The following is a 25,075-nucleotide window of genomic DNA, read 5'->3' as shown; positions in this document are numbered from 1 at the left end:
ATAATAGTTCATAGTGAGGGACTTCAACAGCTCACTGACATAATAGTTCATAGTGAGGGACTTCAACAGCTCACTGACATAATAGTTCATAGTGAGGGACTTCAACAGCTCACTGACAGTGTTAGACAGATCATTGAGGCAGAAAACAAACAATAAAATTCGGGCATTGACCAACTGGACCTAAGAGACATCTACAGACAACCACCCAACAACCACAGAACATACATTCTTCTTATCTGCACATGGAACATATACTAAGATCGATCACATTCTCAGTCATAAAGCAAATCAAAACCATACTAAGCACACTCTCAAGACTGCAATGCAGCAAAAATAGAAATCAATACCAAGATCTCTCAAAACTGCATGAAAACATGTAAGTTAAACAACTTGCTCCTGAATAACCCTTGGGTGAACAACAAAATTAAGGCAGAAATCAAAAAATTCTTTGAAATTATTGAAAATGGAGACACAACTTACCAAAATCTTTGGGATGCAGCTAAGAGGAAGTGTATAACACTAAAATGCCTTCATTAAGAGGTTAGAAAGATTTCAATTTAACAATCTAACATAACACCTAGAGGAAGAAGGGGAGAGAAAGAACAATCCAGCCCCAAAGATAGCAGAAGAAATAACTAACATCAGAGGAGAACTGAACAAAATCCATACAAAAGATCAGTAAAACCAAGAGTTGCTTTTTCAAAAGAATAAACAAAATTGATACAGAGCTAGCTAGATTAACAAATAAAAAGAGAAGATCTCAACAGACACAATTGGAAATGACAAAGATGACATTACAATCAATCCCACAAAAAGCAAAAGATCCTCAGAGACCATTATGAAAACCTCTATGTATACAAACTAGGAAATCTAGAGAAAGTGGATAAATTCTTGGTAACACACAATCTCCCAAGATTGAAGTAGGAAGCAGGTGAAAACCTGAACAAATAATGAATTACAAAATTTTAAAAACCTACTAACCAAAAAGAGCCCTAGACCAGATGGATTCACAACCCATTATCAGATCTGCAAAGAAAGAACTGATACCAATCCTACTGAAACGATTCCAAAAAATTGCAGAGAAGGAGCTCCTCCCTCACTCATTCTATGAAACTAGCATCATTCTGATACAAAAATTTGGCAGAGACACAACATAAAAAGAAAACTTCAAGCCAATATCCATGATGAACATAGATGTAAAAATCCCCAATGAAATACTAGCAAACTCAATACAGCAGCACATCACAAAGTTAATTCACCACAGCCAAGGTTTTATTCCTGGGATGCAAGGTTGATTCAACACATGCAAATCTATAAATGTGATTCACCATGTGAACAGAATCAAAAACCACACAATTATCTTAATAGATGCAGAAAAAGCCTTTGGTAAAATCCAGCATCCCTTCACGATAAAAACGCTCAACAGACGAGGCATCAAAGGAACATATCTCAAAATATTTTAAGGGCCATCTATGACAAACCCACAGCCAACATTATACTAAATGGAGAAAAGCCCAAGAAGAACCATTCCCCTTGAGCACTAGAACAAGATAAGGACACCTATTCTCACCACTCCTTTTCAACATAGTACTGGAAGTCCTAGTCAGAGCAATTAGGCAAGAGAAAGAAATAAAATGCATCCAAACAGAAAAAGAATAAGTCAAACTATCTTTCTTTTCCAATGATATGATTCCTTACTTAGAAAACCCTAAAGACTGCCAAAAGGCTCCGGGAACTGATAAAGTTTCAGGATACAAAATTAATGTACAAAAATTAGTAACATTTCTATACACCAATAATGTTCTAGCTGAGAACCAAATCAGGAACATAATTCCATCTACAATAGCCACAAAATAAATGAAATACCTGAGAATTCATCTAACCAAGGAGGTAAAAGATCTCTGCAAAGAAAACTACAAAACACTGCTGAAACAAATCAGAGATGACACAAAGAAATGGGAAAACATTTCATGCTTACGGATTGGAAGAATCAATATCATTAAAATGGCCATACTGCCCAATTTATACATTAAATGTTATCCCTATCAAAATACCTATGTCATTTTTCACAGAATTAGAAAAATCTACTCATAAATTTATATGAAACAAACAACAAAAACATAACCACAGCAATACTGAGCATAAAAAGAAAGGAAGAAATGAAAACCAAAAACCTGGAGGCATCACACTACTCGACTTCAAATTATACCGCAAGGCAACAGTAACAAAAACAGCATGATACTGGTACAAAAACAGACACATAGACCAATGGAACCAAATAGAGAACCCAGAAATAAATCTGCACATCTACAGCCATCTGATCTTCAGCAAAATAGACAAAAATAAGCAATGGAATAAGGACAGTCTATTCAATGAATGGTGTTGGGATAATGGGCTAGCCATATGGAACAGAATGAAGCTGGACTCCTACCTCTCATCATATACAAAAATTAACTCAAAATGGATTAAAAATTTAAATGTAAAACCCCAATTATAAAAATCCTAGAAGAAAACCTAGGAACTACCCTTCTCAACATCAGCTTTGGCAAAGAATTTATGGCTAAGTCTCCAAAAGCAACTGCAAGAAAAACAAAAATTGACAAGTGGGAGCTAAAGTAAAGGACTTCTTCACAGCAAAAGAATTTATCAACAGAGTAAACAGCCTACAGGATGGGAGAAAATATTCATAAACTATGCATCTAACAAAATTCTAATATCCAGAATCTACAAGGAACATAAATCAATAAGCAAAAACAAATAATCTCATTTAAAAATGGGCAAAGGATATGAACAGATACTTCTCAAAGGCAGATGTAAAAGTGGCCAACAAAAATATGAAAAAAATGCACATCATTCGTTGTCAGAAAAATTCAAATCAAAACCACAAAGAGATATCATCTCATACCAGTCAGAATGGCAATTATTAAAAAGTCACAAATAACAGATGCTGGCAAGGCTATGGAGAGAAAGGAATATACTGTTGGTGGGAATGCAAACTAGTTCAGCCACTATAGAAAGCAGTTTGGAAATTTCTCAGGGAACTTAGAACTACAATTTGACCCAGCAATCCCATTACTGGGTATATATTCAGAAGAAAACACATTGTTTTACCAAAAAGACACATGCATTTGTATGTTCATAGCTGCACTGTTCACAATAGCAAAGACACAGGACCAACCTAGGTGCCCATCAACAATGGACTGGATAAAGAAAATGTGGTACATATACACCATGGAATACTATGCAGCCATAAGAAAGAATTAAATCATGTCCTTTGCAGCAACATAGATGGAGCCAAAGGCCATTATTCTAATCAAATTAACACAAAAAAAGAAAACCAAATACCACATTTTTTCACTTATAAGTGGAAGCTATACATTGAATACTCATAGACATAAATATAAGAATGATAGACACTGGGACTAATAGATGGGGGAGGGAAAGATAGGGGAATGGTTTGAAAAACCACCTATTGGTTATTATGCTTTGGTATTACCTGTGTGATAGGATCATTTGCACCTCAAACCTCAGAGTCACACAATGTACCCATGTAACAATCTGCATATGTACCCCTCAATCTAAAATAAAAGTTGAAGTTACCTTGAAAAATGATGTCATTTCTGTCTCATTAATTTTCTAATACTGCCTAAGACAGTATAAGGAGGAATATGAAAAGCTGCTTCAATATTGAAAAGCGTGTTCCAAGATTGATTGTTTTTATGACTGTCACCCCCTTCTCCCACGTGGAAGCCTCCAGATCTCCCATTGCCTACAGAATAAAAGCAACCCAAGTGCTCAGTTTCAGATCTCTCCTTGCAGCCTTATTGCACACTCTTCACCTTTCCCAAATGCAGCCTGACACCCCCAAACTCTGTCATCCCCATCCACCTCAACAGAGTTAACATGGCACCTTGCACAAATCTGTGCTGGATATGAATCCCGATCTTTTTTTTGTCAATTCCATGACCGGACTATAAGCTCCATAAAGGCAGGTGCTTTTTTTGTTCACAAAGTAGGATGTGCATTTAGTAAATGTCTGTAGGAGTTCACAAATGAGTGAATGTGTGTATCTTTATATGCCCCCAAACCTAGTACCTCTGACAATAAAAAAGAGATGAATGAATAGAGGAATAAGAGGTTTCTGCTTCACTGCCTTAGAATTTATTACTTGCCAACTATTCGTAATGAAATATTAACAGTTCTTCAATATCCACCCTAAATTCCACCTTCTCCAAGCTGGAAAGAATCTCTCCATTCCCTGGGACCTCACAGTGCCTTGCACCTGGTCTACAACACTTATCTCAAGTTTCATTACATTTGAAGATTTTGTGTACTTGATACACCCCCTTCATTAGATTGAAAATCTTGAAAGCAAAGGACATATCTCATAACCTCTGTATCTCTTGCAGTACCTAGTAGACATAATAGTTGACAGATAGTAGTTGGTAGGTGAATGTATCTCATGTTGAATAGCTGCATTCAAAAACACCTGATTTCCTGGGGAAACCAAGTCAGAACTTCCAACCCGGCTACTCATATAACACTTGGATCAACCAGCCAGCAACTACATGGAGAACCTCTCACCCGATTTTCTCCTCCTCATCTCATGGGAGGCTTCCCTGGCCCCTGACTCACACTGAAATTCCAGCATACTCCTAACTCAGACCTCCTTTGGCATCGTTCCCGCTACTGTTCCTGAACGTGTATCCCTGGGTCTCTGGTCTCTGAGTCACTTACCAGGTAAGCTGCAGCTGCCTGCCTTGGGAGCACATCTGCAGGTGTCCAGAGATTCATGTGTCTTTGGTCTAGGCAAGGCCTTAGGCATCATTCCGAGGGATGGTGTCAGACATTCTTGGAGCTTGGACACGCTTGGTGCGGCTGGGTACACCAGTGATTCATGAACAGTCGGGAATTAAAGTTCTTCTCTCCCCCAAGGAAAGGTCACTTTGCTGAATTTTCTTCTTTCTTGGTTGAACTATGCATTGACACATTTATTTTAGCTGCCTCCTGGCTTGATCATTTTTCAATTACAGTTTGTCCCTGCAGTTCTAGCAGAGAGTCAATGTGGGTCTCTTCCTGATCATAGATCCACATTTATAAAACCCTAATTAGGCATTTCCTTTAGCTGCTGTCTTAGATTGCTTGGTGGAAAAACTCTGCAGGCATAAGCCTTGTATGAGCTAAAAGATTGTTTAGACGCCCAATTAGGAGCTCACTGGGGCAACTCCCAGGCATTCCTACCTCTGACTCTTGGCTGAGGCTGTTCTTCACACCAATGATGCTCTCCCTGTTGATCCTGGAGAATATAAATCTTGCCATCTTTTGTTATCCATATTAAAATGAGATAAAATGTGTCCCTTTTACATTAACAGGATTTTGATTTTTCTTTTCTAGTACTCAGTGTGGCAAGGGTACAATGCATATGCTCTCTTACCTGCTGCAAGTAGGAGTATAAATAGGCATAATCTTTGCAGAAAAAAAATTGATAATATGTATCAAGAGTCTTCAAAATACCTCCAGCCTTTGATCCAGTAATTCCATTTCCAGGAATCTTTCCTAAGGATGTAATCAGAAATGCAAACAAATATTTATACACAAGAAATTCATTACAGTACCATTTATAATAACTGTTACATATCTGGAAATAATTAAGTATAGTACAGCCATATTACACAGCTACTTGAAATGAAATTTGTAAAGGCATCTTAGTGCTGATGCTAAACGAAACATGCAAACTCTCAAATTCTTATGCAGTGTGATCCAAATAGACCTTTCCCAGCTGTTGTTTCACAGGATGTTTATAGGAATGCTACAAGTAGAAAAGTTCTATTTTTCAGTAAGGTTGAAAAGTTATTATAGTTTGAGAATCACTGTTTTTATGCCGGGCATCATGGGGGCTGTTGTTCAATGCAGCACGCTTTGGAAGAACTGGAGAAAAAACACCTAGGAAAAAAATTGTAATGTTGAGAGGGGATGCTGCCACTGTTGAGTTATAGAATTACTTCTCTGCAATTTTTTGTGTTGTCCTACAAAAATGCTGAGTGTTATAAATGAAATAATGCCAGAGGATTATTCTCCATCCAGCTTCAGCAGATGAGGATTGCTGTAGAGCCAGCTAAAGCACATGAATTCAACCTGCCAGTCACACAGAGAGGATGGTCACTATGAGGGCGGTGACGGAGGCCAGGATGGGGGAGCCCCCGAGTGCTGTCTGGTTGGTTCTCAGCGCTCTGCCTACATTCCACAGGGCATGGGGTATGGCCAGGGTTACCTCACTGTCACCCACTTCCTCCCTGCCCTGAGCCTGACCAGAGGTTTCCAGATACCTCTGGGAATATCCTCAGGATGTAAACAGGATATTTCAGGTTACCTCTGTTGCTTGGCTATCCTTGATTGAAATCCCCAAGTCCAGGGTGCTCCTATCTCTTTGGGTTGGGTGCTTGATTCAAATATGTAGTTTTCTACTAGTCTATCAGTCCTGCCCTCTGTGTTCAGGTCTGCCTATGTGCCACCTGCATATCTTGGGGTCACCCCAATAACAGGCCTAGTTTTGAGAGCCCTGCACCCAGCCCAGGGTTTGGTCCAGGGCATGGAGCATGAGGGGAGTGGAAACTGGGTCGGGACCTCTCACTGAGTATAACAGAACTTCACAGAGATCTGCCTGGACCCCTCCTGCTTACCTTCGAAAGTCCCCTAAAATATTCATCAGACTTTATCAGACTAATGGGCTTCAAAAGGAGCAATTTTCTGAGACATGAGACAGGACAATATAAAAAGAACATTAAGGAAAAAAAACCTTATTTCAAAATGAAAGGAGAAAGATTATTTAGCATCCCTGTTGGTGTTATCTATTCATGAGAAACAGCACATTTAATCCAGCCTGGAATTGTAGGGAGGGCTTTGATGCCCTCACCTTGGGGTCACCTTCATTCAGAACTCATCTGTCTCCTCTGCCACAGATGGCAGAGTTGATGGAGACAAGAGGATGGAGATGAGAGACATTTCAGAGGTGGCCTTCACAGGGTGTGGGAGGGATTAGAGGGAGTGTGAAGGAGAGTCCAGCATGACTCCCAAGACACTTGCTTAGGGATGGGACAGGCGGTGGCATTGTTCTTTAGTCTTGGCACCTTTCATGCCTCCCATCTCCCTTTCCAAGACATGCCCATCTTGGTTTCTATCTCGTTTCATGCTGTATGAGTTCAGTCCCTTGAGGTTAAGAATCTTGACTCTGTTCCAGCCCCCTAACATCTTTACCAATCCACTAAGCTGCCTTCTGTAGCCCTGGGCACTTGTGGGTTCCCAGAACAGAGGGTTTGGGGTTAAACAACTTGTGTGGGTGTAAAGCGAGATCCTTGGTTCCTGATCAGCCTAGCAATCATCAGAGCCAACTGGCAATTTTGACACAAGATTCCCAGCCCTGAGACCAGGAGTCTTGGGTTTAAAAAGCTGTGAAAGGGTGCCCTGCACTGAGTTCAGGCCAGTAGGACCCACTTGTTGTTCCTCTGTGCCTCCCCAGGTGTACTAAGGTAAGGCTGAAAAATCTCCCCATCATCCACTCTCTGCCTGATGATCAAATTCTTGGGTGCGTCTCTTTCCTACAGTTTGCCCCATCATGTTTGATGATGAGCTTCTGTAACTTCAGTGTATGTCAACTGTTACATTCCTTGAGTGCTTTGCAATAAAAATTGTTGACCCAAAAATGTGTTGTTCTCCTTTCATAGAGTAAAAGCCTATTTGTTTTATTACATATTCAATTTTAAATGTTGCTTCTCTTTCATTTTCTTAGATTTGTGACAAAGAGTGGCACTACTATGTCATCAATGTGGAGTTTCCTGTGGTAACCTTATACATGGATGGAGCAACATATGAACCATACCTGGTGACCAATGACTGGCCCATTCATCCGTCTCACATAGCCATGCAACTCACAGTCGGTGCTTGCTGGCAAGGTAATCCCAAGTGAAACCCTTTTCTCTGACCTGTTTGTGAATAGTTCTTGGAAGATAACTGGTAGAGAAAAAGGAAAAGCAAGTGGTGTGAGAATAGGCTAGAAAAATTACTGCCCCTTACAAAAAAAATGCAAGACATATAAAAATGAGTATAAATCCACAAACTGAACGTATTGTATAAAAACAAGCTTAAGGCCAGATTTTGATTTTAGATCAACATGAGCAGTTTCATGGTTGTCTGTGAGTTGCTAATGTATTTTATTGTTTTGAAGTCTTATTCATTTCCAAACTGGGGCTATACAGAAAGAAAAACTGAGTATAGAATCTTGTGTTCAAATTTCTGGTTAGCTCTGATGAGTGCTAGGCTGATCAGGAACCCAGGATCTCCCTTTATCCCCACACAAATTGTTTAAGTCCCAAACCGTCTATTCTGGGGACTCACAAATGCCCAGGGCTTGCCCAGGGCTGTGGAATGCAGCTTGTCTACAAGACATGAGGCCACAGAAAGCCACTCTCAAGGTCAGCTCAGCCCTCAGTGCCTTCCCTGACATCTAAGGATAGAAGCCCTTTATGCCCTCCTGCTTGAAGGTGTCTGTCCCCTCCTGTCTTCCTGTGCTGTTGCCTCTCTCCTAATCTCCAAACCCAGGCTAATCTCCTCCTTGGGATCAGGAAACCCAGCTCTCCAAGCATGCATGTAATCTTTCTGTCTCTCACTCAGGTCTGCTGGAGTCTTTGTTTCAGCTCCTTTAAGGGCTGGGTATGATTTGAAGTACCAGTAAGAGAGCAGAAGGAAATGAAAATGCTCCCCAAATAAGCAGATGAGTACTTTGAGATATGACACAACCTTGTGTTGATGGATTCTGTGAAAATTACCAAGATTTGTGACTTTGACTCTTCACCATGAGGGGCTGGGGATAGAGGCGGGCTATAGTATAAGAATATGCCGGCCGGGCGCAGTGGCTCACACCTGTAATCCCAGCACTTTGGGAGGCTGAGGTGGGTGGATCGCGAGGTCAGGAGATGAAGACCATCCTGGCTAACACGGTGAAACCCTGTCTCTACTAAAAAATACAAAAAATTAGCTGGGAGTGGTGGCAGGCGCCTGTAGTCCCAGCTACTCGGGAGGCTGAGGCAGGAGAATGGCGTGAACCCAGGAGGCAGAGCTTGCAGTGAACTGAGATAGTGCCACTGCACTCCAGCCTGGGAGACAGCGAGACTCCGTCTCAAAAAAAAAAAAAAAAAAAAAAAAGAATATGCCTTCAGAAGACCAACTGACCCATGAGTGAACTAGGACAGACACATGCCCCTGTAGGTTGGACAAAGTGAGTTCTGGGCAGCTCCATGTAAGAGAAGACAGAAAGGAGTACATACAGTCCAGCCTGGAAGCACCAGAGATTCCAAACCCAGGAAGGAGATAAGGTATAAATGAGGCAAGAGAAAGTGTTTTTGAGCTGAGCCCACCTACTTGATGTCTCGCATGTGTCACATGATAGCAAAATGTTTATTAAATATTTCAGTAGAGCTTGGCAATGACAGGGTCTTCAGTTGCAGGCTTCCCAGACTGCCAGGTAGACCGTGTCACCTGGCAAGAGTTCATGGAACTATTTAGTATACAGGGCAGTGACTCAGAGGTTGCACAGAAATCAGTAACACTGAACACAACTATGCTAGAGAAATGGCCCCCTGGTGTGGCTTAGTGCCCCAGCCAGACACTCCAACCAGCCTGTGGGTGTTACAGAACATAGACTGGATAACGCCCCTAAGAAAACACTGCCCTAATTATGTCCCCTTCCATGTTACCATGCTTCTTCTCAAGAGCCCCTCAGAAACCACATTTGAATCCCTGTCACCCCAGCGTGCAATTACCAAGATTTGTGACTTTGACTCTTCACCATGAGGGGCTGGGGATAGAGGCGGGCTATAGTATAAGAATATGCCGGCCAGGTGCAGTGGCTCACACCTGTAATCCCAGCACTTTGGGAGGCCGAGGCATGTCCCCAGAGTGGGGAAGTAGCCCCACAAAATAAAATGTGATTTTATAAGGAACTAAAATCAATAAGAATAAGCCAAGTTGCACTGCAATGACAAGCCCCAACTCTCAGTTCCTAAAATAATTCTCACTTCATATTTACTGAAAATCAGTGAGGGCTCTTTTCTGCCTTACCTGCAGTCAACAGACAGAGCAGCCACATTGCATGGCTGGATACGTAGCAAGAGGAAAAGAAAACACGGCAAATCGTGCACAAACTCTTAAAGCTTCCACTGGCAAGTGATGCCAATCATTTTTATCCGTATTTTATTGGACGAAGCAAGTCAGAAGGCCACATCTAACTACATCAGGGCAGGAAACTGAAATCTATACTGTATCTAGAAGAAAAATTGAAAATATTGCATAAACATTGATGAATGCCACAGTCTGTCCACCAGGTCAACGGGTATTTTGTTTGGCTCTCTTTCCCACATGGAAAATACTCCCATCCTTCCTTAAATGGGACATGCCCAAATTCTCACTTCTTACTGGTTCCAGGCTCAATGTCCAAGCTTTCCGAGTGATTCCTAGTGATCTCCTCATCAGGGTGAGATGTACAGAGGCCTATAGCAGGCCAAGATGTAGCTGCACTTGATGTGGAGACCTATATACTAATAGGACAAATTACTTTCCACCAATGCAACCACCATGCCCTCCCCACCAACACACACACATTCATGCATCTGCATATGTGCATATGCACAAATACCATACAACAGTAGAATGAGGCAGACCAACCAGAAAACTCTTTCACTAAGAGGGAGAAATACAGCAGTCTTTGGTCCATAGCAATTCTGAAATCCCTTGGGGTGGGAAATATTTGTGGCCCTTTATTCCATTCCCTGGAAGATGTTTCCTTCCTTAGTATCCTTCTAGGCTACATCTGAAGAGGACATTGTCCCTCTATAAATAGCAGCTCTACTATTGTATCTCATTACAGTTTATTTAAAAGCCATTCCACAAAAATGATCTCAAACAGGAAACCCAAGTATACATTGACTTTCAAAGAATGTAGTAGAAAGAATGACGACAAGGGTGTTCACCAAGTATTTTGGGTCCTTTTTCTAGATACATGCTAGGACTGATCTTCCTTAGAGTTAGGTGTGGTCATGGGACTTGCTTTGGTCAATTAACTGTGAGCAGAAGTGCGTTCTGTTGTTTCCTTGTGGAAACCTTAAAAGCTGGCATTGCAAGGAGGCCCTTTATACACATGGGGTGTTTACAGTTCTGAAAGAAAATGTTATCTGTCACAATTTGTAGATAAGGGAACTGAGGCTCAGAGATGAAGGAGTTTACACAAAGTCACTCAGTTGAATATGTCCAACCTCAAGCCTTCAATGCCTATGCTGTTTTCACTGTGTCTCACTGCCCTCTATTGCTAATTGGTCATTTTGCTTATGTAATTATGTTTGGAAAAAGGCAGGGGCTAATGTGTACTGATACAAATGCTACAAACCCTTTAACTCTGGAGATATATGACAACCCTGTAATAAATTTTTAAAAACACACAAGAATGCTTCATTCTCCTTGCTAATTTTTTAGTATGTAAAACCTAAGTGACCCACCAAGGAACAATAAAAGAGTTTCAGTTTTGGGGTTAAAAAAAAAAGTGACCTCAAATCAAATCCCAGCCTTGCCATCTAATAGCTGTATGGACTCAGCAGTATCCTTAACTTCCTGGAGCTTGTATTTTATTTTTAACCTATGAAATAAGAGTAAGACCCACCTCACAGAATTCCTGTAAGGACTGGATGCTAGGCACATCTAGTGTGCTTGCATGTTTTGCTTGAATGATTGTGTAAATTTTAGAACATCTCCCTGTCCTCCCCTCCACAACCTTCTCTGAGCCTCTCATCTAAGACCAACACTGCAGACAATCTGCAAGACCATAACATGCTCTAGCTTCTGTGGCCCTGGCTTTCCCATGGCTCCTTGCATGCACTGACTTTTTTCTCCTTCCTCAGGACCAAACCTCAAGTATAGACCCGGACCTCACAGGTTCACTGATGGTCAGGAAGGTAAATGAAGCTGGAAAATAGTCAGAAGACAGGTATTGGAAGGTGGGGCTTGAGATGTAGGTAGGAACCTGATCATGCAGTGGTTTGGGCCATGGGAAGATTTCAGCAGAAGAAAAATGCTTAAGATCTTTAAAATTGGGCTTTATAGAAAGTCTCACAGGTTACCAGGAAGGTAAGGGAGGCAACACCGTATGCTGCGGCAGGGAAGTTTGCCGTACGTGTATTCAGGGTTCCTTATCACTGGAATGTACGTGAACCACAAGGAGTGGAATCTGAGAAAAGGAGATGAGACCAAACCCTGGGACACCACACTGCTTTGTTAAAGACCTTGGATTCCCACTCCCACAAATATTCACATCCTCCTTGAAGTCACATTTTTGTCTTGGATGAAAATATCAAAAGATCTTTCATGATGCTGGGAAATTAATGGCCTATGATGCAGCCCTTATCTCTGCATGCTTTTAAACCTTCTGAAGTCCACTTAGATACATAGTATAAGCTCTCTGTCTGAACCTCTAATTGCCTTTGGGCTTGCAGTTGTGGGGAGTGTTTCACGTGCTTTTGAGGTTGGCAAGGGAACTAGCTCCCATTTGTGAAATTTCCAATGAGGCTTTAACAATGGGAATAGAAAATGGTTTGATAGCAGCTGCTTGTTGGGATCTCCTGGGAACTGGCTCTAGCACTGTGGCTGGACAGTGTTCTGCAGCCCCAATTAGACAACTCATCCTATTAGCCAATTTGAAAGCCAAAATAATCACTGAAACTTCATTTCCATTAGTATTTATTCTAGCAATTAAAAAAAATGAGACTTCATTTACACTTAAGAAATGTTACCAGAAAGGCCTAGAGCAGGTAGCATCTCTTGATTGTAGGGAAAGGCTTATACAGTCGGGGTGAACCTAGCATCACAAAAGAGATCCCCTTCCTCTGTGTAGCTGTGGCTAATGCACATCCCCTTGCTATGATTTCTGTGTCCAGGATGACGCAGAACTCTCAGGATGGAGTCAGACCCTCTCCCATGGCTGAGCTCACCTAGTGCTGAGTCAGCTGCTCCTGGCTTTAGACAAATACCAGGTTCCTTATTTCTCTATGGGTCACAAGGGAAAAGATCATTTAAAAGACTAAATTAATGTGTCCTTTTCCTTAGATGTCCTAATTGTCCCATTTCTAAGAACAAAAATTCAAGTTCTATTCATAAACAGTAAAAATTGTATACTCACATCTGCCTCAGTCCTGGACCTCTAAACTGGGCCTGATCACCCAGGTACTATAACCCAGCTGTGCAAGGGAGTGAGTCAGGTAGGTTGCCGGTTGTGCCAGACCAGTGCCTTAAAGATGCTGCAGCATGGGGAGGTCCGGGGCATCTCTCCCCATGCCACGACCAGAGCAACTCTGTTTTACCTATTTTGTGTTAGCCGTTAAAGAAATGGCTAAGCATGTTTGAAGAACTACAGTTCTAGGCACTTTCTCAAAAAGCTGCCACCCTGCTCCTCGCCTGATCCTCATCTATTCTTGGTGATCTCATCTCAGGGTAGGCTACCTGTGACTCCACTGTAGTGATTGCCTCAGCCCCTGTCTCTGCCAGGGGACTCTCCTCCAGTGTCGTGGGCTGTGACCTTCCTAGAGTGTCTAGTCTTGCCTACTCCTACTATGATACCTCCCTCTAGCCTTAGATAAGGAAGACTTTCTACTCTGGATCCTGGTCTTGCTGAATCCTACCCTCTACTTAACAAATAAGGCAGCAGGATGTAGAGAAGCTGTCTCTAAATATTAGAGCCTGTAAAGAGACAGATGCAGAATCCTCATCATGGCTTTTGGGAGAAGCCAAAGCAAAGAATAGGGACGATCAAAAATGGATAAGAAGGCAGAAATAACCCCTGAGAGTTTCAGTAACGAATGATTCGTGGGTATAGGGAAATTGGAGCCTCATGTGGTCCTGAGATCATGTGGCTGCACATTTTCAGGTCATTTTTTTCTGCCAGACAATAGCATTAGTACAGATGCTTGGAGTGCATGCCTTCATTTAATAAGCTTGGTCTAATTTAGTACAAACTTCTCTTAATAAAGTCTGCATTGAAATTATACTGAATCCCTTGTGTGTCTGCCGCTGGAAGAAAGAGGCACATGCTAGCATAGTCTGCCTTACATTCAGGTCGCATTTTCCAAGGAGTTCTTCATGAAGCTCCAGTCCTACAGGATACCCTTTCACAAAGAGGCCAAGGTCAAGTTGGGGAAATAGGATAAGCCATTCCTAAACCACCATATTTGAGAGTCACAGTACATGTTCACTTATTAAAGGCTCTCAAAAGCACTCCAGGAAAGCAATGTGTTTGACTTTGATTCAAGTTCCTCAATCTTATGCAGACACAGAACTCACTCTGTGAAACATCTTATTGGAGTTACTAATGCAGTTCTTCCTATTAGGTCAAGAGTTTGCAAGGGGCAAGGGCTAGCTGCTCTGAGAGATCCTCTCCTCTGCTTTCCTCAACTTCAGGATCTATAGAAGGCTGATAATTAATGTCTGTTAAATTTTAACCTATTCTTGAGGCTATTTTGACAAAGGTATGTGGCCCATGTTCTGGCACACACAGAGGTAACTAAAAAGATGTCTCCTAACACTGTCTATATTAAAAATCAAGAAAAACTTGTTTTAGGTCCTAGAGTCAATTTGACATGGCAGCACATCTGGTTTGAAGATGATAGAGATTAAAATCAAGTTTAAAGTTCAGTGAATCGTATCTGGAAACAGTATTACTGTTTCCTACTGCTGCTTATTTGCTCTAGGTCTTTGAAGTCAGCATCTTCCTTTCTCAGGCCCTTAGTTCCTTCACATGAGAAACAAAACAACATTCTGGATGATAAATGAAAGCCCTTCCAACTCCATGAATTTGGGTTCTCAACCCCAGAGAGCTGACATTTGTAGTCATCGCTAAGTTGTATGTTTCGTTCACTGTAATGCTATATAAATATGTGCTGGAAAGCCTGCAGAGGTGGATTCATAAAAATGAAAGGGTTGAGAAAGCCTGCTGGGAGTGTGCCATGGCCAGCCATGATGACAGATCATCTGTCCCCACAAGCCACCTGCAGCCTACAGCTGTGTGAGCTTCCCCCGGGATTGTCTGGACAGAGTTTTAAAGCTGTACTTATAGGGGTCTATTACACACTTCACTTAGTCTTTGCATTCCGTAGGTATCTACATCACTGAAATGAGGAAATGAGAGAAAGCAAGATTTCAGATGGTCTCCTTATTTGCATTGCTTAAAATTGACACCCAAGCATCCATGAAATTGTGTTCATCAAGGGGCATCCCCAGGAACCAGCCATACACAGAGCAGCATCCAACCCCAGCAAGAGGATACATGGCCCCCAGTCCTTTCCATGAGTTTCTCAGATTAAATAGCCATGGGAATGGCAACTGGAAAGACCAGCAGGATCCTGAACACGCTTTGAACAGGAAGAGACTTAGCATGTTCACACTACATAGATGCGTGCATATTTTTACCTCAAAATATACTTAGAAGAGAGTGGACATACTGGTTCAAAAGCTGTATTTATCGTGTGTGAGCATGATAAAAGGAATCTGGGGGAATGAGTGTGTAGCTCTTCATTTCTGATGCAAACTCCGACTCAGAATAAGATAGGCTACATTAAATTGTACTTGCTAAATACAACTGTTTTTTAAGACTACCATGTATTCCAGCAACCTTGACACCAGTTTCTGGGAGTTGCTGCTGAAGCCATTCTGTATCCACAGAGCCCAGTATAATTGAACATTTTCCCCCAGCACTGAGTCAGTCCCAACCCATCCCCCTCCAAGAAGTTCCCCCTTGAGCCCTCCCAGCCACATCTCATTGTCTGGCATGTAGGCCAAAGGCTTGGGAGCAAGCAACACCTGAGTTTGAATCTTGGCTTCACTCATTTCTGGTTATGTGGCTTTGGTCAAATTATCTAACTTTGAAAACCTCATCTATAAAAGTTTTAAGTGTGGCAGATAAGAATCTCAATGCACAAATTTAAAAATTGTCTTTTTCACATCCAGCCTGGTTTCAGTTCAAGCCCCCAGTCCACCTGAGTGGGGGAGATTTAACCGCTGCTAATTTACATTTCTTCAATTTCTGTAGGGTGCTGGCTGATTGCAGAGAGATTTGTATAGTGCTAGAGTTTTCAGCAGGACCTCCAGGAACCTTTCCACGCATTGTGGAAATTGTGCCCACCTGTTTTGATTCTCAGTCACTAATGGTCTGTCAGAACTGGCAGCTGTCTTGGGATCGCCTTACTTAGGGGCACACAAATATTTCTGCTGCTTCTCATTCTTCCTCTGTAGGAACATCTGTGGTTCATCTGCCCAGCTGTACCGGGCCAGCATTCCTTGCTGGCATCACACACACTGCCAGGGCTCAGTCCAGGAAGCAGGCTTCAGGTGTCTCCGCTCTGTACCTCGGATATCTTCTCTGTTTCCCTGCCACAGCCACACCCACCCCCATGTCTGGGGTTTCCTTTATGACTCTGGGGGGAGGCCAGATTCTCTTCTTCTGTGTTTCCCCAGAGTTTAATCTCTACCCAGATCTCCTCCACCCTCCTCATGGTTTAGGCTTCTGGAAACCACACCAAGCAGAGACTCAGCTCCAGGCCCTTTCTACTCTTCTCTCTGCCATGACCCTCCCTGCGACAATGAGCTCAAAGCCAGGCTGTATGTAGATGGAAGGTAAGGTAGAAGAAACAACTAGGGAAAAAGTAAAAGAACAGAAGCTAAGACTTCAAACATACTATCCCTCTGCTTAAGGATTAAATAAAATAGCATGTGAAAGAACTTGTCATGTTTCAAGGGCCTAACAAATGATGGTTATTTTTCTCCCTCTTACCTGTTGGACACATTGCCTATATCAATTGTTTGGAAATGAATCATATCCTGCCTTAGAACATCTATCATACTGGCAATTTACTGATATTTTTATTTTATTTTTGGTGTCTATATGTTATTCTCTCAAATGAATGTAAGCTCCTGAAGACCATGGTTCACATCTTAAATTAACTGAATCTAACAGAAGGCTAGTCATACAGAAAATGCTTTAAAAATGGGTGCAGATCTAGCATCAGAAATCCAAAATCATGTTTGCAAACATTTAAGGAAGATTCTTTATGGAAAAAATGAGGTTATTTTAGGATGATTCATAAGCATGTTTATGTCTAATTGTTAACCAACAGAGGAGTCACGTGGCCTATGCAGATACCCTAGATATTCAAAGGAAAGATTTTTTCAATGCATCTTTTATTTTTTTTAAATCCTGCTTCACAACCACCTGAGTGGAAATATATTTCAGATTTTATACTGGCCTCCTATTGAGAAATGCTCATTGAATCAATTTCCTAGAGCCTTGTCACTGATAAATAGAGTGCATCACACATCTGATATTCTTGAGTCAAAAATATAGAACATGAGTGTATTTTGCTGAGAGAAGATGGCTTGTAGGAAACTGTCTTAGCATTCAAGACAGTCACAAAGTTTGGCCTTTGAGGCTAAAGCTTCTGAGTGATCAGTTGAAGAGGGCTACGGGATAGATCCTAATGGGCTTTCTCTCAGTCTCATTCTAGGCCTGGTTGCCTGGCACCACCAGGAAACCTCGGCTGGTCCTGTGAATGGATGGATGTATTCACATTATAGGAACATACACTTTACCACTTCCTACCGGTGTGGCTTTTGGTCACCTACTTCCCCTCTCTAAGCCTAAATTTGTTTATCTATCACTATAGAATGAGTATCTACCTCCCAGCAGTTTTATGAAAATTCCATGAGATGATGTATGCTGAGGATGTCACATGGTGTTGGGTACATATTGTATGCCCAGTAAATGATAGTAGTTGTTGTTGGATTTGCTGTTCCAAGGAGGAGGAGGCTAAGAAGAGATCACCAACTGGATGCCCTGGAGAGGGGCAGCTCCACTATTCACACACAGGCTCACACCCTCCGCCTGCAGATCAACAGAGATGCCCCTTTGCTGGGACAGGAACATGCTAATGGCTTAAAGGAGCACTTTATGCATGGCGGCACTGAGGATTTAAATCAGAAGACCCCAGTTAGTGTCCCCATAGCCATGGGCCATCTCAACTAATTCCTCAAAGCCAAATCTGTTTAGAGCTTTTTGTAAACTGAGCACCGCAAAAGAAACTTATCCTTTATATTCAAAGTGAAGATGCTTTGGGTGGCAAGTAATAACACTGTTGGTCAAAATGGCTCAAACCATAAAGATGGATGAGTGGCACTCCAGGCTGAGAACGTCCCAAGGCAGAGCAGGGAGCAGGGCAGCTCATGCTCTGCTCTTCCCTGCTGGGGCTCTCCTGGCACTGCCCTTCTCCATGCAGGGCCTTGGTCATCACCAGTCTGCTGGCAAGATAGCTGCAACAGCTGGCCTCCCATCTTCCCAGAACTGAGTCCAGGAAAGAGAGCAAGAGTTTGTTCCAGAAACTTTCAGAAGAGGAAAAATGGACGCTTTTTATACAGAGGTTGACAATCAACTTATTTCATGCTACTGGCCTCAATTTGTTCTCATGATTCTTCTGGATCAATTCCTGTGGCTTATTGAATGCCAGGTGATGGCTTCATCCTGGGTCCCAGGTCCACCCCTCAATCAATAGCGGGTGCAGTAGGGATGGAATAATCTAATTAGCTTGAACTAAAGAGAGTCTGTCTCTGGAACTCAAGTCAATACCCTAAACTTTAGGGCTGCCTTTGCAAGAAGGAAGTGAGATGGATATTGGAAAGACAACCAGTGCCCACCACTCTGCTGATATTTAACTCACCATCTCCTTCAATTCAAGCAAACAATTACAAAACATCTGCTATGTGCCAGGCATGGTGCAGGATGCCAGGAAATTGCAAGATGCCCGGTGTTGTTGACAGGAATAAATGAGCCGACTTATGCAAAGTGCCTGTTGCAGCACTCAGCCCCTAACACTTGCTCAGTATTATCTTCATTAAAATGAATAATGCATGAGTGATCCCTGCCATCCAGGAGGGAAAGACTCAAACTAATAAATTATAACAGTGTGCACAGAGTGACAAGAGTAAGCCTACAGGTGGCACAAAGGATAGAGATCACAAGAGGAGGGCTCAAGAGGCCCAACCCCACGAGAAGATATAGCCCAGTGGTTCTTAACCTTGACTTCACATTCAATTCACTTGAGAAGCTTTTAAAATTCCCCATACCAGTTAAGTCAGAATCCCTGTGGATGAGACCCAGCACCAGGCATCAGTTTGTCTTTATAAGGATCTCCAAATGATTAAAATGTGTAGCCAAGGCTAAAAACCACCATATTTTAGGCTACTGAGGACATAAACACCTACATGCAAACCATTAGCTAACAATGCCAGGTGGTGAGGGGTATGTTAAAATGAATGTTCCAAGGCTCAGGGTGGGGAGGCAGCAGGTTCCAGGCAGGGAGAGGGTATGCAGGGAAGGGGACTCAGGGATAAAGGGAGACACATGGTGGGCAGAGGGGGATCATGGAGGGTTTCCATGAGCATCAGGAAACAGGAGGCTTACGGGGTCTTGAAGAACTATGAGATTTGCCTAATCTAAGCTATTTAGGGGTGGTGTCTCAGTGTAAAGAGGAATGGGTTTAAGCAAAGACATATGGGCAGACGTGGAAGATATATGGATCTAGATTCAAACAGGAGAGAGAAAACTGTAATTTCAACAGAAAAACCTTTTTAAAAATTATAAATATGGGGATTGGAGTAACCTAGGATTAGTGGGTAAGAACTCTAAAGAGAACTCTAAAGAAAATAGGAATAGAATATGTAAGGACCATCCACTACCCTCAGGGCTGAAGTACAGCACCCCAGAAAAATCCAGCCCACCCCCAAGCTGAGGTCTAGACTTGGGTGGCACAGCGTAACTTGAAGAATAGCAGAGAAGTTGCTGGGGTGTCATGTGTTGGAAATCTGGCCTATAGGGAGCCAGAGAAGACTATCACAGAAGGTGTCTCACTGGAGCACACTCCGTTAGCAACTGCTGGCAGCAAAGAGGGCTGGGGAAGCTGCTGGCCAGGTGATGCAAGAGCCAGGCATTGGGGAAGCTGAAGGAGGCACCAAGAGCCCAGGAGAACCTGGAGGCAAAACCCAGAAGTGTGCCCTAGGAGCAAACAGAGGCCCAGAGAGCTTATGAAATCTTCCCAGGAAACTAGCAAAGCTAGAATTCAACCCAGGCCCATCTTTTCTATGTGTTGTTCTTCTGTGAACAAACAGTAGTACAAGATCCAGGCTGGGAAGGTTGCTCAGAGATGGAAGGAGCCTGTGCTCAGTAAAGTCAGTGAGGAAGGTCTCCTAGGGGAGGTGAGGCTTCAAATGGACCTCAGAGATCCGATTTGGAAAAACAGGGAGAAAAGAGGAGGGAGTGGATTCCAAGCTGGCATTGCAACACAAGCACTTGGAACACTTGTCCACAGGTAAAAGTGGACCTGAGCTCCCATAGGACTCTGCACAACCGGGAGGGAGTATGACCGAAAGCAGGCAATGAGAAGAAAGCCAAAGATAGAAGCATAGGAATCAGGGAAGTCCTCTTATGTCAAAGGCCTTGAATTTAAGCACATGTGAAATCAACACATTGTGAGAAAGCCAGAGCTCATAAATGCAGCATTTCTAGTACTCCTCAGTCGCATGCCAAGCTCTCAGTGGAATGTAGGGAAGCAAACGCCAGCTTTGAGTTCAGACCAGAACTAGAGCTCCAGCTCCAGTGTTTAGCTCTATGTCCTGGAGCAAGCACCTTAACGTTTTTGAGTCTCAGGGCTCTGCACCTGCCAGGTGAAAACAATGCCACCACATCCTTGCAGGCTTATTCAGATGAAGTCCCTGGCAGAGAGACTGGCACAAGGCAGACCTGGAGTTTAATCAATGACAGTTCCCTTCTCCCTATTTTCACTCACTAGAGCCCTCCAGTCTCCTAAGACAGTGTGCCCTTGAAAATAAACTTTAAAATTCAGAAATGCCAGGATTCCTAAATCTGGTGCTGCCAGGGAATGCCAGGGTATTCGCAGCATATAACTTCTTACTGAGATTCTGGCTACTGTGTTCATCACTCAGAAGGAAAAGCTCAGGTCCAGGGGACAGTCAAGGCGTCTTCGGCTGCATGGGCAAGTGGTGCCTTGAGGTGCTGTTTCCTACCCAGTCTCCACAGGGCAAATGATGCTGTTTGTTTTTTCAGGAGGAGAGGTCACCAAACCGCGGTTTGCTCAGTTCTTTCATGGAAGCCTGGCCAGTCTCACTATCCGCCCTGGCAAAATGGAAAGCCAGAAGGTGATCTCCTGCCTGCAGGCCTGCAAGGAAGGGCTGGATATTAATTCCTTGGAAAGCCTTGGCCAAGGAATAAAGGTAAGGCAGGAGCTGGCATCACCCCCAATAAGACAGTGATTCATGATGCCCAGCCTGCGCAGTGCCAGTACGTGCCGGGAAATGGAGCTTCCTGGAACGTTACACAGAAATGAGTCCATGGCAAAGGTGCGGCCACAAGATGGGGGGTCCAGGGGGAGATTAGTAACCATGACTTCCACAATGGACTTCTGCTGCCATCTTCTGAAACTCCTATATCAAGCCCTTGTGTATGTCAGTCCACTACACAAAAGCAGGCACATGTTCAGTATCCACCTGGAGGAAGTTGTTGTATTTCATTTGTGTGTTAGTTAGCTGCTCTGTTGTTCATTTGGCTAAAGGAACTGAAGGATACAAGGATGCATTTCAAAAGCATAAAAAGTAAACAAAAACTTAGGACCTTGTAAAATACAAATTAAAAAGGAAAGTGAAAACCTGGGTGGGGTAGAATTAGAAAGCAGGTATGGAGGTCATTCTGTCTTACATTGTTGCTTCAAGGCCCAAGAAACATGGGCCGGCATGGTGGCTCATGGCTCACACCTATAGTCCCAGCACTTTGGGAGGCTGAGGCAGGTGGATTACAAGGTCAGGAGTTTGAGACCAGCCTGACCAACATGGTGAAACCTCATCTGTACTGAAAATACAAAAATTAGCCAGGCGTGGTGGCATGCACCTGTAATCCCAGCTACTCAGGAGGCTCAGGCAGGACAATCATTTGAACTCAGGAGGCGGAGGTTGCAGTGAGCCAAGATCGCATCACTGTACGTGAGCCTGGGCAATAGAGCGAGACTCCATCTAAAAAAAAAAAAGAAGAAGAAAAAACATGAAGAGTTCATGATTGTTATTGTTTATACAAAACAATTTTTTGCATGATTTGTATTGTTTATGCAAAATAGGAATATTCAAATGATCTCAGAGAAGCAAAGCTTCTCCTGACTGAAGCTTCTCTCATTTTCTCATTTGAGAGAAGCTCCTCCTGAAGGGTGCAGGGAGGGATGTGACTGACTGTGGCCTCAGCAAGCACCCTGACAGCCAGGGTCACTTTCTAACCTCACCTGGACTTACAGAGTGAGCACATGGTGGCGCCAGCCCACGAGGTCCTGAATAAAGAGCAGAGCCAATATCACTGTAGCTCCCACTCAATCATAGTGGACCCCAGTGTGAAAAGACAGTCCCTTGGCCTCCTCTGGAAGTTGGAACAGACCAGCCTGTGCCTCCTGGAGCCCAGGACAGCCCCATGAAGCCTCAGCAGCTGTGAAGATTTCTGTCCTTGGTCATTTCCCCAGAGAATATGACAAAAGCAGAGGTTTCTCAGCTGGCCTAACATCCCTGACCCAGCACTGCCCATGGGTAGCTCTGCCCTGCCCTGGGCCTGCCTCTCCTGGACAGGGAGTCACCACTCCAACAGAAATTTCCAGATCAGTAGCCTACTGCTAGTCACACTCTGGTGCTGGGTACCCTTGGAAAAGCTGGTGGTCTGAGAATATTCTTTAAATTGTAGCCACTTCCATAATCATTCCATGGACATGCTAGTATTCTGTTATAGGCTGGGTTCTGAGATGTGAAAAGAAATGGCCTGAGGAACTCTGTGACCCAAGCAGACATTTGTAATCCAGTCGATGACTACCACAATGATTATGAACACTAACATTTACTGAGGGTCTCCCAAGTGTCAGACACTATTTGTTCTAAACGTTTTATGGGTATTGATTCCCAGAACACTCTCATGACAAAGGTACCGTAAATACTCCCATTTTGTGCATGAGGAACGAAAGACTGAAGGAGGTGGGAACTTGCGTAAGATCCCAGAGTTAGTGATGAGTAGATTCGGTCCCACTCCAGAGATCCAGAACCTTGGAGAATGGCAGTCCAGGAAGGCTCCTTGGATGAGGAGATGAGGCCTGAGTAGAATGTTGAAGAATAGGTAGGAACCAGCTAGGAAAAAGCAGGGTGGAGAGGGGATGGGAAAGAGGGAAGTCATTCCAGGCAGATCCAAAAATGTGAGTGATGAAAGAGGGCTGAGGAATAGCACAGTATTCACTAGAACTTCAACAAAGCCAGTGTTATGAGTCCCAAATTGAAGGAGGAAAAAGGTGGAAGGTGCCAGAGAGGTAGGCAGAGGCCACATCAGAGGCTTTCTATTAACCGTGTTTAGGTGTTTATGTTTTTTCTTTTTTTTCTGTCAACAGTGGGGAACCACTGAAGACTCAGGCAAGGAGCATGATCTCAGCATATGTGGGGTTTAGGGTGCTCACTCTGGAGACTGGGGAAGATGGGAGGAGTACAAAAGTCATGGCAAGGCAAGATTGATTTTCCAGAACAACATTTAGCATGGATTAGATACACATAGTTGTTCTCAATAGCTAATCACTTGTCATTGGCGCAAGCTCAAAAGACCAACTCATATGGGAAAGGTCAGTCTTGACGTACTGTTTGTGTTGCTTCCTTAGAGTTTTGTCAACCCAGTGATGCAAAAATCTATCCTCCTAGTGTCTTCTCTTTTTTTATTCTAAATTTACTCTTTGCATCTGCATAGATCTTCTCTGCTCTGAACTGTTCCAGGCAGGCACAGTTTCAGGGTACTGGGCACCATAGAGCAAAAACACAAAGATGCTGGGCTCAAAAGTCATGCCTTTTAAAAATTATAAATTTAAGAACCATAGCAATTTCTATAGAGTGAGTCATCATAGCCTATGAAAAGAAGAGGTGCTAAAATAAGTGGCACAAAAAACTGTGGGGACTGAGGAGGCTAATCTGACTTTTCAGGACTCTCCCCGTTTATAACCAAGTCACTGCAAATGATCCTCTTCCATTCCTAGGGCGTGGCTGGTAAGAACTAGAGCACCGTTTGAGAAGTTAATAAGATGCCCAATTTACAGAGCACCCACTGGGGGCTATTTTATGTTCATTATCCCTACTTCTCACAACAAATTAAATACTATGACCCCATTTCAAAACTAAGGGGACTGGGGCTCAGGGATTTGTCCAAAATCAGTTCATGCTCTTTCTTCCATACCAGCAACTCAGATTAGAAGACATTCTTCAAATCATTAAAACAAATGTCCTTCCTTTCCTGCCTCCCTTTACCCCTCATGTCATTTCCGAATAATGACTATTATTTTATTTGCCAGTTACTGCCCTCCTCCCACCTCTCTGGCTGGTCGAGGGAAGTGAGGCCCTTTTGTGATTAAGGAAATTCTCTGTCTGCTCACAGGGACCAGCCCATGTCTCTTGCTTTACCTGTCTTCTGAATCATGCCTATTTATGACTATTTCTCCAGCATGGCTAGAGTCCTAAAATGGTTTAGTGGCTGCTGTATTGTATCCGTATAAGATACTGTGGAATCACCACATTCCTGAGTAATACTCTGTTCTGATTTACATAGCACAACCCCTACCAATTTGTCATCTCCATCATGTGGAAGAGTGGGAAAGAGCAAGAACTTTAGAACTAGACACTCCTAGGTTCAGATCACTGCAGGAGGAAAAAGGTTGAAGGTGCCAGAGAGTTAGGTAGAGGCCACATCAGAGGCCACCTAGTAATCGTGTTTAGGTGTTTATGTCTTTTTCTGTCCACTGATTATTTATTAGCTGGGTTACCTTGTGCAAGACACATTAATCCTTTAAGCCCAAATCCCTTGTGTATAAAATAATATCATTTATCTTGTAGTGATGTTGTAAGAATTTAATTAAATATCTAAATATATATTTATCTA

General features: G+C 42.9%; 1 protein-coding gene across 1 annotated transcript in view; it reads left to right on the top strand.

The window, feature by feature from the left end:
* The window catches only part of CLSTN2 (calsyntenin 2), a 639,619-nt gene that overhangs the window by 599,157 nt on the left and 15,387 nt on the right, over nucleotides 1-25,075 (top strand). Inside the window, exons 9-10 of the mRNA XM_011958111.1 lie at nucleotides 7,787-7,949; nucleotides 21,197-21,363. Of these exons, the coding sequence (XP_011813501.1) occupies nucleotides 7,787-7,949; nucleotides 21,197-21,363 (330 nt within the window). The remainder of the gene's footprint in view (nucleotides 1-7,786; nucleotides 7,950-21,196; nucleotides 21,364-25,075) is intronic.

Source organism: Colobus angolensis, unplaced genomic scaffold, assembly GCF_000951035.1.
Source record: "Colobus angolensis palliatus isolate OR3802 unplaced genomic scaffold, Cang.pa_1.0 Scaffold46, whole genome shotgun sequence".
NCBI classification, from domain to species: domain Eukaryota; kingdom Metazoa; phylum Chordata; class Mammalia; order Primates; family Cercopithecidae; genus Colobus; species Colobus angolensis.
The sequence above is the reverse complement of the archived record's forward strand: the minus strand, read 5'-3'. Positions and strand labels throughout refer to the sequence as shown.